This window comes from Opisthocomus hoazin, chromosome Z (assembly GCF_030867145.1).
Source record: "Opisthocomus hoazin isolate bOpiHoa1 chromosome Z, bOpiHoa1.hap1, whole genome shotgun sequence".
NCBI classification, from domain to species: domain Eukaryota; kingdom Metazoa; phylum Chordata; class Aves; order Opisthocomiformes; family Opisthocomidae; genus Opisthocomus; species Opisthocomus hoazin.
Genome location: NC_134454.1, coordinates 34,045,449 through 34,062,104, shown reverse-complemented (window position 1 = coordinate 34,062,104; position 16,656 = coordinate 34,045,449). Strand labels below are relative to the sequence as shown.

The window sequence follows — 16,656 nt, the reverse complement described above, 5'->3', positions numbered from 1 at the left end:
AGCACTGAATGCCCCTGCTTTATCTTCATCTGTATTAGAAAGGTGATGATCTTCAAAAAGTATCAGTCCAACATTTTCTTTAGAACTCCTTTTGCTATCAATGTACTTAAAAAAGCCCTTCTTGTTCCAGGTACAGGACTGGCCAGTTTCAACTCTAACTGAGCTTTGGCCTTTCTTGTCTTCTCCCTGCATACACAAACAACAGCTCTTTAATCCTCCTGTGAAGCCTGACCTTGCTACCAGAGATTGCCCAGCTTCTTTTTCCTCTGGAGCTCCATGAGGAACCCCCTGTTCAGCCAAGCTCATCTTCTAACTCACATTCAGCTTGTTGTCCTCTAGAACCCCCAGGTCCCTTGCAGCAAGGCTGCTCCCCAGCCACACAGATCACAGCCTGTACTGGGCTCTGTGGTTATTCCAAATGAGATGCAGAACCTTGCACTTGTCACTCTGGCTGCTTCAGGGGTAGCTTTCTTTGTCTTTCATTTTCTCTTATTCCCTCTCTTTTTTTCTCGTCTGGCTTGCTGTTTCCCCAAGGTCATGCCCACCACACCGAGAGAGCAGAGAATGGCACAGCTCAGCCTCCGTTGCTTTTGTGAATTGCCCTGTTTTATCTCTGCCAGGTGTGCTGGTTTTGTCTGGCATAGAGCTAATTTTTTCTGTAGCAGCTACTATAGGGCTATGTTTTAGATTTGTGCTGAAAACAGTGCAGATAACACAGGGATGTTTTAGTTACTGCTGAGCAGTGCTTACACAGAGTCAAGGCCTTTTCTGCTCCTCTCCCCACCCCACCAGCGAGTAGGATGGGGGTGCACAACAAGGGACACAGCTGGGACAGCTGACCCCAGATGACCAAAGTGATATTCCACACCATTTGGCATCATGCACAGCATATAAAGCAAAGAAAAGAAGGAAGGGAAGGATCTTCAGTGTGATGGTGTTTCTCTTCCCAAGTAACTGCTTCCCAAGCCCTGCTTTCCTGGAGATGGCTGAACACCTGCCTGCCCATGGGAAGTACTGAATGAAATCCTTGTTTTGCTTTGCTTGCGTGCATGGCTTTTGCTTTACTTATTAAACTGTCTACCTCAACCCACAAGTTTTCTCACTTTCACCCTCCTAAACCTCTTCCCCATCCCATACAGGGGTAAGTGAGCAAGCAGCTGTGGGGTGCTCTGTTGCCAGCCGGGGTTAATTCTCAACACCGGGTCAGAGCAAGCCTGCCGCCACGGCACTTCTGGCTGTAGGCATTGGTTTTGAAAACCAAAGCAGAATCACAAACAGTAGATCTCTCACCAAACAATGACACCCAAAATGGAAAGATAAATGTTACGTTTGCAAAGCACACAGTCCACACATTCAGATTAATTTAACAAAAAAAAGTATTATTGCTTTATTCAGATGAAAACAAATGAGCATCAGACAAATAGATGAAAGCACAGTAGAATTCAGCCTGAACAGCTTCTTATGAACCAAGCTACTTTTCCCTTGTCTAAGAAGAGTAATCCCCATAAAACGCATTTTCTGGCTTTTGGTTTGGGTTGTTTTTTTGCTGTTTGTTTTAAACAAAACTTTGAAATACTCTGTGGATATATTTTACCTAGTACAAGAATTATCGTATGATGGTTTTATGAAATTGCAACTTCCAAACAGTCTTCTGAGAAACTTTAAAAGTTATGTACTAGCAATATTGTATCTTCTGTGAGTTAAAAGTGCATACACAGTCAAAGGTTTTAGACTTTTCCCAGACATCTTTTAACATACACAAATCACATCAGCTGTTTTTGTTCTCAAAGGGAAAAAAGTAGTCAAAACAAATTCACAATTTTAAGAAGTGTTCCATGGGAAGTGTGCTACATTTTTTCTTCCGGGAAACCAAACCAAGAAGATCTGCTGACGAGATTCTTTGGCAGTCTTAGTATCAGTGGTTGTCTCTCTGGACACTCTAGGAAGGACATCCTGGGGGAAGGCAGCTGACCAGAAGGCGATGCTGGTGCTTCTTCAACGTAGCTGCTTAGAGTTTCTATGTGACGGATGCTACTGCTGGTATCCGCTCTGGCAAGCCTCCGACCAGGCGATGTTTCTCGAAGTTCAAAATCAGCATTTCTAATGTCACCGTCTAAGTCTGCCCTTGTGGTAGGAATACTGTACTTTTTGGCTGCTCCTCCAGTTTTCTCACCGACTCTGTAAACATCTTCACATCCTGTCATTTCCAAAAAAGAAGATGGAGACTCACCTTCTCTCTTGTATGTCCGAGTTGTGCCTGTCCAAGTAATACTGCTGTCACATTCCATAGTTAGTGGCTCCTTGCTACTATCACTATCAATCGTAATCACCACTGGAGAAGAGTGTGACGAGTTACTCACGTGATGTTTCCGGTGTTTCTTCTTATGCTTCTTCTTTTTCTTTTTAAGATGTCTTGTGTCTGTCGCTTTTCCTTCATAGACTATCTCCACACTTGGACTCCTCATCTTTTTCGTCTTTTTCTTACGCTTTGTCTCACTGCTTGCTCGATTGTCTGAAAGGCTATCTTCATTTTTGTAGCAGTCACTGAATTTGGAGAAAGTTTTCTCGGGGTCATTTTCTCTTTCTAGACTTGTGCTCTCCACAAACGCATTCTCCAAATGGCGGGTTTTGTACTTCCTTTTTCCACCAGGCTTTCCACTTTTCGTTCTGTTAGTTCCTCCAGAAGGGGTCCTTGACCTGTTGCTTGATCGACTCCTCGACCTGCATCTTTCATCACAGTAATAGTGTCTCTCACGGAGTCCCCTCTGGCTCTGTGGATCTGCCTTTTCAACAAATGATCGCATCCTGTATTCTGGACTAGCAGATTGCTTCGAATAACGAGCATTAGGCTGAGTCCTCCTTCTGCTGGAGGAGTCATAGCCATCTCCAAGGTCCTTTCGACTACAGGAAGTGTAACCCCACTGGTCTCTACTTTGATAATTGTCTCTCATGTAATAACGATCGCTGTCCCTGCTTCTTGATCGCCTTTTGCCATGGCCTTTGCTACGTGATCGTGATCTGCTTAATTCTCTGGATGGACTGCTCTCACGACTTAGAGAGACTCTCTGGCTTTTTAGAGAGACTCTGGTGTCACGAGCCCTTGACCTCCTGCTGCTTCTCTTGCTCCTACGCTTGCTACTATCCCTGCTTCTCGATGGTCTCCTTTTAAGGTGGCTTCTGCTACGATGCTCCCTCCTAGACCGATGGCCACGACTGCCTCGACTGTTCCGAGAACAGGACCGTGGGCTCCTGGACCTCCCCTTTCTGGACAATCTGTGATGCCAAGGGAAGCACACTGTGTCACTCCCCGGAGAGAGGCTCCAGTTCCGGTCCCGTGGAGACAGATCTTTCACCTTACACTTGTTCTTCTCTTCATCTTTGGACTCTGTCTTCTCAGCTGCAGGAGATAAGCAGCTTCTACCACTACCCACACCCTCCCTGTATGTGGGGGAACGTGGCGAGAAACTCCTGCTTGGTTCACTGTCACTCCAGCTGCGACACTGCATTGGCTGCTGTTTCTTCGCATCTTCCCTTTTCTCTTCTCTGATGGACTCCTCAGAGTCCGAGGACAGCTCAACCACTTCTGGTGTCCTCTCAGCTAACGGCTTAACATACCCAACAATAACACAATTGTCCGATGAAGAGTCACTGTCGTTTGAGTCAGCGTTAGCCTGTAACTGAGGCTGCCGTTTGGTTCTTTGACTCTTTGTAGCAGAGTCCTCATCAGAACTTTCTGACATCTCCAGAGGAGAAGCCATGGTTGCACGAACCTCTTCTGAAACAGAATAGGAAGGCCCGGGAGTTTCATCATCCCAGGGGGCCTGATCAAGACCAGTCACAGACAAACTGTTATCTGGCCCTCGAGAATATGCCATATCCGGAGATATTGTAATAATTGATGAGTCCGAGTGGCTTCCTTCATCATACGACGGTGCAGGACAGTCATAATTGGCATGTTGATCATACGCTTCTAAGTTAAAAGGACAACGGGCAAAACTGATGAATTCATGTATGAAGTGTTCAGTCCGATTCAGCAGAAATGGCTTTAAATCGTCAGCAAAGGCCTGACTTTCCAGGTCATACCTGGTCACATTACTCATGATAAAGTGCTGCACAATATTAACCAAAGATCCATGGGCACCAAACAGCACCGTAAGTTCTCGCTTCAGCCAAGGAACCAACCTGTGAAGGCAAGCAGGGTTGCGGCGGAAAAACTCTGCTGAAATGTCTCGGTAGCGGCCACCATCCTGAATATTCCGAATGCGCACACCAGTACGGTACAGCGCTCTGCGGAAGTTGATCATGTCCTCCTCCTGAATCTGCCGTAGAGACCTGCCCTCCGCGCTAGCCTGTCTCCTTGAGGCCAGCCTCCTGATCATCTGCTGGATCTCTCCGGCTCTCTGCCGCACGGGTGCGCTGGACAAGCCTTCAAACAATATCCCATTATCTGGAGGGAACTGCGTCCTTCGGGACGGGGAACGACTGGCGCGGCGTTCCCCTGTTAAAGTGGTACGGTAACGAAATCTCCGGCCATCAGGGCTGGCAAAAGAGCTATTTTCTGAAAAGGGGAGTACGTACTCCTTGAAGTCATCTTCGGCACGAATCGTATGGAAAATGGAAAAAAAGGGTTGCTTGCACAGGGGGCATTCTGCTTTGTTTTTTGACCACTCCTGGACACAGTGGAAACAGAACTTATGCAAGCAGCGATCTAGATACGCAACATTGTCAAACCTATCCAAGCAGATGGGGCATTTAGAGTCAGGAGACGCATCTGTTGGCAGTTTGCTGGTGCTGGCTTTTGGCGAAAAGTTACTGTCTTCTGAAAAATCCTTATCTGAGGAAGTCATGTTCTACAAAAGAAAGAGACAATAGATCATTGCTATCTCAGAGAGACAGAAAATGCTAACATCTAGACACAGAAACCCGTAACCATCGCCTTCAAGGTTCCAAACCCAACAACAGCACTCAGAGAACACTGAACAAAGAATCATAGAATCATAGCATCACAGAACCATAGAATCAATCACCAAGTCCAGCCGTCAACCCAACACCACCATGCCTACTAAACCATGACCTGAATGTCTATAGGTTTTTTGAACACCTCCAGGGATGGTGACTCCAATACTTCCCCGGGCAGCCTGTTCCAATGCCTGACCACTCTTTCAGTAAAGAAATCTGCAGGCATTGGTTTTGAAAACCAAAGCAGATACACAAACAGTAGACCTCTTGCCAAACAATGTCCAACCCCCTGCCCCTCCACTGAGAAAGAGACCCTGAGTATTGATGGCATTTCAATTTCTACCAGCAGGCATGAGTCCCTAAACCGTTGACACCTCCCCATCCATCAGTGCTCCTCAGTCGGCCCAGCTGTACCCCCCCGCCCCCGACGCGGTGCGTGGGGGCAGCAGTGGAAAACCTGGGCAGAGCTGCCTGTGGGCAGCGAGGGCTGACGTGCAGACGGGGAGCACCCTCTGCATGCTGCTCTTGCCGGGCGAGGGCCCTGCTTTCCTGTGGGAAGGAGCCAGCCCGCTAAGTCTTGCCCTCCACAGAGCTTGCATTTCAGAATTGGTGTGCCCCATGTCTCAGAAATCCTTCCTCTTTAATTGGAGGCTGCTCTTGTGTGGGAATCGACAGGGCCGCGGGCGGCCTTGACGGTCTTGATGGAATAGAGCCATATCTATGAGCTAATTATTTTGTGCACCTCTGTTTGAAAAACAGGAGGAAAGGAACGAAGAAACAGGATGGGGAAAACCAACTTTTTGATAAGTGTGAAGGTCGTGTGAACGGACACATGATGACCAATCAGAAGGACAAAGGAGCTACATGCCAGAAGACCCTCACCAATGCGACTCTGGGGGTGGGGGACAAGGGGATATAAAAATGTTATGATTAACCATTAAAGTGCTTCTGCTGCTGCTTCTGCTTGCTTTTGCTTGCTTTGTGACTGCCGTAACTTATTGTGGTGTGCTGCCACACTCTTGCTTCCCCTCTCTTTGACTTTCTTTGTCTTTCATTTTCTCTTATTCCCTCTCTTTTTCTCTCGTCTGGCTTGCTGTTTCCCCAAGGTCATGCCCACCACACCAAGAGAGCAGAGAATGGCACAGCTCAGCCTCCGTTGCTTTTGTGAATTGCCCTGTTTTATCTCTGCCAGGTGTGCTGGTTTTGTCTGGCATAGAGCTAATTTTTTCTGTAGCAGCTACTATAGGGCTATGTTTTAGATTTGTGCTGAAAACAGTGCAGATAACACAGGGATGTTTTAGTTACTGCTGAGCAGTGCTTACACAGAGTCAAGGCCTTTTCTGCTCCTCTCCCCACCCCACCAGCGAGTAGGATGGGGGTGCACAACAAGGGACACAGCTGGGACAGCTGACCCCAGATGACCAAAGTGATATTCCACACCATTTGGCATCATGCACAGCATATAAAGCAAAGAAAAGAAGGAAGGGAAGGATCTTCAGTGTGATGGTGTTTCTCTTCCCAAGTAACTGCTTCCCAAGCCCTGCTTTCCTGGAGATGGCTGAACACCTGCCTGCCCATGGGAAGTACTGAATGAAATCCTTGTTTTGCTTTGCTTGCGTGCATGGCTTTTGCTTTACTTATTAAACTGTCTACCTCAACCCACAAGTTTTCTCACTTTCACCCTCCTAAACCTCTTCCCCATCCCATACAGGGGTAAGTGAGCAAGCAGCTGTGGGGTGCTCTGTTGCCAGCCGGGGTTAATTCTCAACACCGGGTCAGAGCAAGCCTGCCGCCACGGCACTTCTGGCTGTAGGCATTGGTTTTGAAAACCAAAGCAGAATCACAAACAGTAGATCTCTCACCAAACAATGACACCCAAAATGGAAAGATAAATGTTACGTTTGCAAAGCACACAGTCCACACATTCAGATTAATTTAACAAAAAAAAGTATTATTGCTTTATTCAGATGAAAACAAATGAGCATCAGACAAATAGATGAAAGCACAGTAGAATTCAGCCTGAACAGCTTCTTATGAACCAAGCTACTTTTCCCTTGTCTAAGAAGAGTAATCCCCATAAAACGCATTTTCTGGCTTTTGGTTTGGGTTGTTTTTTTGCTGTTTGTTTTAAACAAAACTTTGAAATACTCTGTGGATATATTTTACCTAGTACAAGAATTATCGTATGATGGTTTTATGAAATTGCAACTTCCAAACAGTCTTCTGAGAAACTTTAAAAGTTATGTACTAGCAATATTGTATCTTCTGTGAGTTAAAAGTGCATACACAGTCAAAGGTTTTAGACTTTTCCCAGACATCTTTTAACATACACAAATCACATCAGCTGTTTTTGTTCTCAAAGGGAAAAAAGTAGTCAAAACAAATTCACAATTTTAAGAAGTGTTCCATGGGAAGTGTGCTACATTTTTTCTTCCGGGAAACCAAACCAAGAAGATCTGCTGACGAGATTCTTTGGCAGTCTTAGTATCAGTGGTTGTCTCTCTGGACACTCTAGGAAGGACATCCTGGGGGAAGGCAGCTGACCAGAAGGCGATGCTGGTGCTTCTTCAACGTAGCTGCTTAGAGTTTCTATGTGACGGATGCTACTGCTGGTATCCGCTCTGGCAAGCCTCCGACCAGGCGATGTTTCTCGAAGTTCAAAATCAGCATTTCTAATGTCACCGTCTAAGTCTGCCCTTGTGGTAGGAATACTGTACTTTTTGGCTGCTCCTCCAGTTTTCTCACCGACTCTGTAAACATCTTCACATCCTGTCATTTCCAAAAAAGAAGATGGAGACTCACCTTCTCTCTCGTATGTCCGAGTTGTGCCTGTCCAAGTAATACTGCTGTCACATTCCATAGTTAGTGGCTCCTTGCTACTATCACTATCAATCGTAATCACCACTGGAGAAGAGTGTGACGAGTTACTCACGTGATGTTTCCGGTGTTTCTTCTTATGCTTCTTCTTTTTCTTTTTAAGATGTCTTGTGTCTGTCGCTTTTCCTTCATAGACTATCTCCACACTTGGACTCCTCATCTTTTTCGTCTTTTTCTTACGCTTTGTCTCACTGCTTGCTCGATTGTCTGAAAGGCTATCTTCATTTTTGTAGCAGTCACTGAATTTGGAGAAAGTTTTCTCGGGGTCATTTTCTCTTTCTAGACTTGTGCTCTCCACAAACGCATTCTCCAAATGGCGGGTTTTGTACTTCCTTTTTCCACCAGGCTTTCCACTTTTCGTTCTGTTAGTTCCTCCAGAAGGGGTCCTTGACCTGTTGCTTGATCGACTCCTCGACCTGCATCTTTCATCACAGTAATAGTGTCTCTCACGGAGTCCCCTCTGGCTCTGTGGATCTGCCTTTTCAACAAATGATCGCATCCTGTATTCTGGACTAGCAGATTGCTTCGAATAACGAGCATTAGGCTGAGTCCTCCTTCTGCTGGAGGAGTCATAGCCATCTCCAAGGTCCTTTCGACTACAGGAAGTGTAACCCCACTGGTCTCTACTTTGATAATTGTCTCTCATGTAATAACGATCGCTGTCCCTGCTTCTTGATCGCCTTTTGCCATGGCCTTTGCTACGTGATCGTGATCTGCTTAATTCTCTGGATGGACTGCTCTCACGACTTAGAGAGACTCTCTGGCTTTTTAGAGAGACTCTGGTGTCACGAGCCCTTGACCTCCTGCTGCTTCTCTTGCTCCTATGCTTGCTACTATCCCTGCTTCTCGATGGTCTCCTTTTAAGGTGGCTTCTGCTACGATGCTCCCTCCTAGACCGATGGCCACGACTGCCTCGACTGTTCCGAGAACAGGACCGTGGGCTCCTGGACCTCCCCTTTCTGGACAATCTGTGATGCCAAGGGAAGCACACTGTGTCACTCCCCGGAGAGAGGCTCCAGTTCCGGTCCCGTGGAGACAGATCTTTCACCTTACACTTGTTCTTCTCTTCATCTTTGGACTCTGTCTTCTCAGCTGCAGGAGATAAGCAGCTTCTACCACTACCCACACCCTCCCTGTATGTGGGGGAACGTGGCGAGAAACTCCTGCTTGGTTCACTGTCACTCCAGCTGCGACACTGCATTGGCTGCTGTTTCTTCGCATCTTCCCTTTTCTCTTCTCTGATGGACTCCTCAGAGTCCGAGGACAGCTCAACCACTTCTGGTGTCCTCTCAGCTAACGGCTTAACATACCCAACAATAACACAATTGTCCGATGAAGAGTCACTGTCGTTTGAGTCAGCGTTAGCCTGTAACTGAGGCTGCCGTTTGGTTCTTTGACTCTTTGTAGCAGAGTCCTCATCAGAACTTTCTGACATCTCCAGAGGAGAAGCCATGGTTGCACGAACCTCTTCTGAAACAGAATAGGAAGGCCCGGGAGTTTCATCATCCCAGGGGGCCTGATCAAGACCAGTCACAGACAAACTGTTATCTGGCCCTCGAGAATATGCCATATCCGGAGATATTGTAATAATTGATGAGTCCGAGTGGCTTCCTTCATCATACGACGGTGCAGGACAGTCATAATTGGCATGTTGATCATACGCTTCTAAGTTAAAAGGACAACGGGCAAAACTGATGAATTCATGTATGAAGTGTTCAGTCCGATTCAGCAGAAATGGCTTTAAATCGTCAGCAAAGGCCTGACTTTCCAGGTCATACCTGGTCACATTACTCATGATAAAGTGCTGCACAATATTAACCAAAGATCCATGGGCACCAAACAGCACCGTAAGTTCTCGCTTCAGCCAAGGAACCAACCTGTGAAGGCAAGCAGGGTTGCGGCGGAAAAACTCTGCTGAAATGTCTCGGTAGCGGCCACCATCCTGAATATTCCGAATGCGCACACCAGTACGGTACAGCGCTCTGCGGAAGTTGATCATGTCCTCCTCCTGAATCTGCCGTAGAGACCTGCCCTCCGCGCTAGCCTGTCTCCTTGAGGCCAGCCTCCTGATCATCTGCTGGATCTCTCCGGCTCTCTGCCGCACGGGTGCGCTGGACAAGCCTTCAAACAATATCCCATTATCTGGAGGGAACTGCGTCCTTCGGGACGGGGAACGACTGGCGCGGCGTTCCCCTGTTAAAGTGGTACGGTAACGAAATCTCCGGCCATCAGGGCTGGCAAAAGAGCTATTTTCTGAAAAGGGGAGTACGTACTCCTTGAAGTCATCTTCGGCACGAATCGTATGGAAAATGGAAAAAAAGGGTTGCTTGCACAGGGGGCATTCTGCTTTGTTTTTTGACCACTCCTGGACACAGTGGAAACAGAACTTATGCAAGCAGCGATCTAGATACGCAACATTGTCAAACCTATCCAAGCAGATGGGGCATTTAGAGTCAGGAGACGCATCTGTTGGCAGTTTGCTGGTGCTGGCTTTTGGCGAAAAGTTACTGTCTTCTGAAAAATCCTTATCTGAGGAAGTCATGTTCTACAAAAGAAAGAGACAATAGATCATTGCTATCTCAGAGAGACAGAAAATGCTAACATCTAGACACAGAAACCCGTAACCATCGCCTTCAAGGTTCCAAACCCAACAACAGCACTCAGAGAACACTGAACAAAGAATCATAGAATCATAGCATCACAGAACCATAGAATCAATCACCAAGTCCAGCCGTCAACCCAACACCACCATGCCTACTAAACCATGACCTGAATGTCTATAGGTTTTTTGAACACCTCCAGGGATGGTGACTCCAATACTTCCCCGGGCAGCCTGTTCCAATGCCTGACCACTCTTTCAGTAAAGAAATCTGCAGGCATTGGTTTTGAAAACCAAAGCAGATACACAAACAGTAGACCTCTCGCCAAACAATGTCCAACCCCCTGCCCCTCCACTGAGAAAGAGACCCTGAGTATTGATGGCATTTCAATTTCTACCAGCAGGCATGAGTCCCTAAACCGTTGACACCTCCCCATCCATCAGTGCTCCTCAGTCGGCCCAGCTGTACCCCCCCGCCCCCGACGCGGTGCGTGGGGGCAGCAGTGGAAAACCTGGGCAGAGCTGCCTGTGGGCAGCGAGGGCTGACGTGCAGACGGGGAGCACCCTCTGCATGCTGCTCTTGCCGGGCGAGGGCCCTGCTTTCCTGTGGGAAGGAGCCAGCCCGCTAAGTCTTGCCCTCCACAGAGCTTGCATTTCAGAATTGGTGTGCCCCATGTCTCAGAAATCCTTCCTCTTTAATTGGAGGCTGCTCTTGTGTGGGAATCGACAGGGCCGCAGGCGGCCTTGACGGTCTTGATGGAATAGAGCCATATCTATGAGCTAATTATTTTGTGCACCTCTGTTTGAAAAACAGGAGGAAAGGAACGAAGAAACAGGATGGGGAAAACCAACTTTTTGATAAGTGCGAAGGTCGTGTGAACGGACACATGATGACCAATCAGAAGGACAAAGGAGCTACATGCCAGAAGACCCTCACCAATGCGACTCTGGGGGTGGGGGACAAGGGGATATAAAAATGTTATGATTAACCATTAAAGTGCTTCTGCTGCTGCTTCTGCTTGCTTTTGCTTGCTTTGTGACTGCCGTAACTTATTGTGGTGTGCTGCCACACTCTTGCTTCCCCTCTCTTTGACTTTCTTTGTCTTTCATTTTCTCTTATTCCCTCTCTTTTTTTCTCGTCTGGCTTGCTGTTTCCCCAAGGTCATGCCCACCACACCGAGAGAGCAGAGAATGGCACAGCTCAGCCTCCGTTGCTTTTGTGAATTGCCCTGTTTTATCTCTGCCAGGTGTGCTGGTTTTGTCTGGCATAGAGCTAATTTTTTCTGTAGCAGCTACTATAGGGCTATGTTTTAGATTTGTGCTGAAAACAGTGCAGATAACACAGGGATGTTTTAGTTACTGCTGAGCAGTGCTTACACAGAGTCAAGGCCTTTTCTGCTCCTCTCCCCACCCCACCAGCGAGTAGGATGGGGGTGCACAACAAGGGACACAGCTGGGACAGCTGACCCCAGATGACCAAAGTGATATTCCACACCATTTGGCATCATGCACAGCATATAAAGCAAAGAAAAGAAGGAAGGGAAGGATCTTCAGTGTGATGGTGTTTCTCTTCCCAAGTAACTGCTTCCCAAGCCCTGCTTTCCTGGAGATGGCTGAACACCTGCCTGCCCATGGGAAGTACTGAATGAAATCCTTGTTTTGCTTTGCTTGCGTGCATGGCTTTTGCTTTACTTATTAACTGTCTACCTCAACCCACAAGTTTTCTCACTTTCACCCTCCTAAACCTCTTCCCCATCCCATACAGGGGTAAGTGAGCAAGCAGCTGTGGGGTGCTCTGTTGCCAGCCGGGGTTAATTCTCAACACCGGGTCAGAGCAAGCCTGCCGCCACGGCACTTCTGGCTGTAGGCATTGGTTTTGAAAACCAAAGCAGAATCACAAACAGTAGATCTCTCACCAAACAATGACACCCAAAATGGAAAGATAAATGTTACGTTTGCAAAGCACACAGTCCACACATTCAGATTAATTTAACAAAAAAAAGTATTATTGCTTTATTCAGATGAAAACAAATGAGCATCGGACAAATAGATGAAAGCACAGTAGAATTCAGCCTGAACAGCTTCTTATGAACCAAGCTACTTTTCCCTTGTCTAAGAAGAGTAATCCCCATAAAACGCATTTTCTGGCTTTTGGTTTGGGTTGTTTTTTTGCTGTTTGTTTTAAACAAAACTTTGAAATACTCTGTGGATATATTTTACCTAGTACAAGAATTATCGTATGATGGTTTTATGAAATTGCAACTTCCAAACAGTCTTCTGAGAAACTTTAAAAGTTATGTACTAGCAATATTGTATCTTCTGTGAGTTAAAAGTGCATACACAGTCAAAGGTTTTAGACTTTTCCCAGACATCTTTTAACATACACAAATCACATCAGCTGTTTTTGTTCTCAAAGGGAAAAAAGTAGTCAAAACAAATTCACAATTTTAAGAAGTGTTCCATGGGAAGTGTGCTACATTTTTTCTTCCGGGAAACCAAACCAAGAAGATCTGCTGACGAGATTCTTTGGCAGTCTTAGTATCAGTGGTTGTCTCTCTGGACACTCTAGGAAGGACATCCTGGGGGAAGGCAGCTGACCAGAAGGCGATGCTGGTGCTTCTTCAACGTAGCTGCTTAGAGTTTCTATGTGACGGATGCTACTGCTGGTATCCGCTCTGGCAAGCCTCCGACCAGGCGATGTTTCTCGAAGTTCAAAATCAGCATTTCTAATGTCACCGTCTAAGTCTGCCCTTGTGGTAGGAATACTGTACTTTTTGGCTGCTCCTCCAGTTTTCTCACCGACTCTGTAAACATCTTCACATCCTGTCATTTCCAAAAAAGAAGATGGAGACTCACCTTCTCTCTCGTATGTCCGAGTTGTGCCTGTCCAAGTAATACTGCTGTCACATTCCATAGTTAGTGGCTCCTTGCTACTATCACTATCAATCGTAATCACCACTGGAGAAGAGTGTGACGAGTTACTCACGTGATGTTTCCGGTGTTTCTTCTTATGCTTCTTCTTTTTCTTTTTAAGATGTCTTGTGTCTGTCGCTTTTCCTTCATAGACTATCTCCACACTTGGACTCCTCATCTTTTTCGTCTTTTTCTTACGCTTTGTCTCACTGCTTGCTCGATTGTCTGAAAGGCTATCTTCATTTTTGTAGCAGTCACTGAATTTGGAGAAAGTTTTCTCGGGGTCATTTTCTCTTTCTAGACTTGTGCTCTCCACAAACGCATTCTCCAAATGGCGGGTTTTGTACTTCCTTTTTCCACCAGGCTTTCCACTTTTCGTTCTGTTAGTTCCTCCAGAAGGGGTCCTTGACCTGTTGCTTGATCGACTCCTCGACCTGCATCTTTCATCACAGTAATAGTGTCTCTCACGGAGTCCCCTCTGGCTCTGTGGATCTGCCTTTTCAACAAATGATCGCATCCTGTATTCTGGACTAGCAGATTGCTTCGAATAACGAGCATTAGGCTGAGTCCTCCTTCTGCTGGAGGAGTCATAGCCATCTCCAAGGTCCTTTCGACTACAGGAAGTGTAACCCCACTGGTCTCTACTTTGATAATTGTCTCTCATGTAATAACGATCGCTGTCCCTGCTTCTTGATCGCCTTTTGCCATGGCCTTTGCTACGTGATCGTGATCTGCTTAATTCTCTGGATGGACTGCTCTCACGACTTAGAGAGACTCTCTGGCTTTTTAGAGAGACTCTGGTGTCACGAGCCCTTGACCTCCTGCTGCTTCTCTTGCTCCTACGCTTGCTACTATCCCTGCTTCTCGATGGTCTCCTTTTAAGGTGGCTTCTGCTACGATGCTCCCTCCTAGACCGATGGCCACGACTGCCTCGACTGTTCCGAGAACAGGACCGTGGGCTCCTGGACCTCCCCTTTCTGGACAATCTGTGATGCCAAGGGAAGCACACTGTGTCACTCCCCGGAGAGAGGCTCCAGTTCCGGTCCCGTGGAGACAGATCTTTCACCTTACACTTGTTCTTCTCTTCATCTTTGGACTCTGTCTTCTCAGCTGCAGGAGATAAGCAGCTTCTACCACTACCCACACCCTCCCTGTATGTGGGGGAACGTGGCGAGAAACTCCTGCTTGGTTCACTGTCACTCCAGCTGCGACACTGCATTGGCTGCTGTTTCTTCGCATCTTCCCTTTTCTCTTCTCTGATGGACTCCTCAGAGTCCGAGGACAGCTCAACCACTTCTGGTGTCCTCTCAGCTAACGGCTTAACATACCCAACAATAACACAATTGTCCGATGAAGAGTCACTGTCGTTTGAGTCAGCGTTAGCCTGTAACTGAGGCTGCCATTTGGTTCTTTGACTCTTTGTAGCAGAGTCCTCATCAGAACTTTCTGACATCTCCAGAGGAGAAGCCATGGTTGCACGAACCTCTTCTGAAACAGAATAGGAAGGCCCGGGAGTTTCATCATCCCAGGGGGCCTGATCAAGACCAGTCACAGACAAACTGTTATCTGGCCCTCGAGAATATGCCATATCCGGAGATATTGTAATAATTGATGAGTCCGAGTGGCTTCCTTCATCATACGACGGTGCAGGACAGTCATAATTGGCATGTTGATCATACGCTTCTAAGTTAAAAGGACAACGGGCAAAACTGATGAATTCATGTATGAAGTGTTCAGTCCGATTCAGCAGAAATGGCTTTAAATCGTCAGCAAAGGCCTGACTTTCCAGGTCATACCTGGTCACATTACTCATGATAAAGTGCTGCACAATATTAACCAAAGATCCATGGGCACCAAACAGCACCGTAAGTTCTCGCTTCAGCCAAGGAACCAACCTGTGAAGGCAAGCAGGGTTGCGGCGGAAAAACTCTGCTGAAATGTCTCGGTAGCGGCCACCATCCTGAATATTCCGAATGCGCACACCAGTACGGTACAGCGCTCTGCGGAAGTTGATCATGTCCTCCTCCTGAATCTGCCGTAGAGACCTGCCCTCCGCGCTAGCCTGTCTCCTTGAGGCCAGCCTCCTGATCATCTGCTGGATCTCTCCGGCTCTCTGCCGCACGGGTGCGCTGGACAAGCCTTCAAACAATATCCCATTATCTGGAGGGAACTGCGTCCTTCGGGACGGGGAACGACTGGCGCGGCGTTCCCCTGTTAAAGTGGTACGGTAACGAAATCTCCGGCCATCAGGGCTGGCAAAAGAGCTATTTTCTGAAAAGGGGAGTACGTACTCCTTGAAGTCATCTTCGGCACGAATCGTATGGAAAATGGAAAAAAAGGGTTGCTTGCACAGGGGGCATTCTGCTTTGTTTTTTGACCACTCCTGGACACAGTGGAAACAGAACTTATGCAAGCAGCGATCTAGATACGCAACATTGTCAAACCTATCCAAGCAGATGGGGCATTTAGAGTCAGGAGACGCATCTGTTGGCAGTTTGCTGGTGCTGGCTTTTGGCGAAAAGTTACTGTCTTCTGAAAAATCCTTATCTGAGGAAGTCATGTTCTACAAAAGAAAGAGACAATAGATCATTGCTATCTCAGAGAGACAGAAAATGCTAACATCTAGACACAGAAACCCGTAACCATCGCCTTCAAGGTTCCAAACCCAACAACAGCACTCAGAGAACACTGAACAAAGAATCATAGAATCATAGCATCACAGAACCATAGAATCAATCACCAAGTCCAGCCGTCAACCCAACACCACCATGCCTACTAAACCATGACCTGAATGTCTATAGGTTTTTTGAACACCTCCAGGGATGGTGACTCCAATACTTCCCCGGGCAGCCTGTTCCAATGCCTGACCACTCTTTCAGTAAAGAAATCTGCAGGCATTGGTTTTGAAAACCAAAGCAGATACACAAACAGTAGACCTCTCGCCAAACAATGTCCAACCCCCTGCCCCTCCACTGAGAAAGAGACCCTGAGTATTGATGGCATTTCAATTTCTACCAGCAGGCATGAGTCCCTAAACCGTTGACACCTCCCCATCCATCAGTGCTCCTCAGTCGGCCCAGCTGTACCCCCCCGCCCCCGACGCGGTGCGTGGGGGCAGCAGTGGAAAACCTGGGCAGAGCTGCCTGTGGGCAGCGAGGGCTGACGTGCAGACGGGGAGCACCCTCTGCATGCTGCTCTTGCCGGGCGAGGGCCCTGCTTTCCTGTGGGAAGGAGCCAGCCCGCTAAGTCTTGCCCTCCACAGAGCTTGCATTTCAGAATTGGTGTGCCCCATGTCTCAGAAATCCTTC

At 47.2% G+C, this 16,656-nt stretch overlaps 3 protein-coding genes across 3 annotated transcripts; all 3 read right to left on the bottom strand.

The window, feature by feature from the left end:
• Positions 1-1,450: 1,450 nt before the first annotated feature.
• Positions 1,451-4,870, bottom strand: LOC142358778 (E3 ubiquitin-protein ligase Topors-like). The gene has a single exon (XM_075411690.1). The coding sequence runs from the start codon at positions 4,845-4,847 to the stop codon at positions 1,848-1,850; it is 3,000 nt and encodes a 999-aa protein (XP_075267805.1). The 5' UTR covers positions 4,848-4,870; the 3' UTR covers positions 1,451-1,847.
• A 2,111-nt stretch (positions 4,871-6,981) lies between these two features.
• Positions 6,982-10,401, bottom strand: LOC104338361 (E3 ubiquitin-protein ligase Topors). The gene has a single exon (XM_009944398.2). The coding sequence runs from the start codon at positions 10,376-10,378 to the stop codon at positions 7,379-7,381; it is 3,000 nt and encodes a 999-aa protein (XP_009942700.2). The 5' UTR covers positions 10,379-10,401; the 3' UTR covers positions 6,982-7,378.
• Positions 10,402-12,511: 2,110 nt separating this feature from the next.
• LOC142358936 (E3 ubiquitin-protein ligase Topors-like) lies at positions 12,512-15,931 on the bottom strand. Its single transcript, XM_075411684.1, has one exon. The coding sequence runs from the start codon at positions 15,906-15,908 to the stop codon at positions 12,909-12,911; it is 3,000 nt and encodes a 999-aa protein (XP_075267799.1). The 5' UTR covers positions 15,909-15,931; the 3' UTR covers positions 12,512-12,908.
• Between the last annotated feature and the right edge of the window lie 725 nt (positions 15,932-16,656).

Bases quoted from the DNA above. Each gene is read 5' to 3' on its own strand.
- LOC142358936 (XM_075411684.1), bottom strand. From the start codon at position 15,908: ATGACTTCCTCAGATAAGGATTTTTCAGAAGACAGTAACTTTTCGCCA.
- LOC142358778 (XM_075411690.1), bottom strand. From the start codon at position 4,847: ATGACTTCCTCAGATAAGGATTTTTCAGAAGACAGTAACTTTTCGCCA.
- LOC104338361 (XM_009944398.2), bottom strand. From the start codon at position 10,378: ATGACTTCCTCAGATAAGGATTTTTCAGAAGACAGTAACTTTTCGCCA.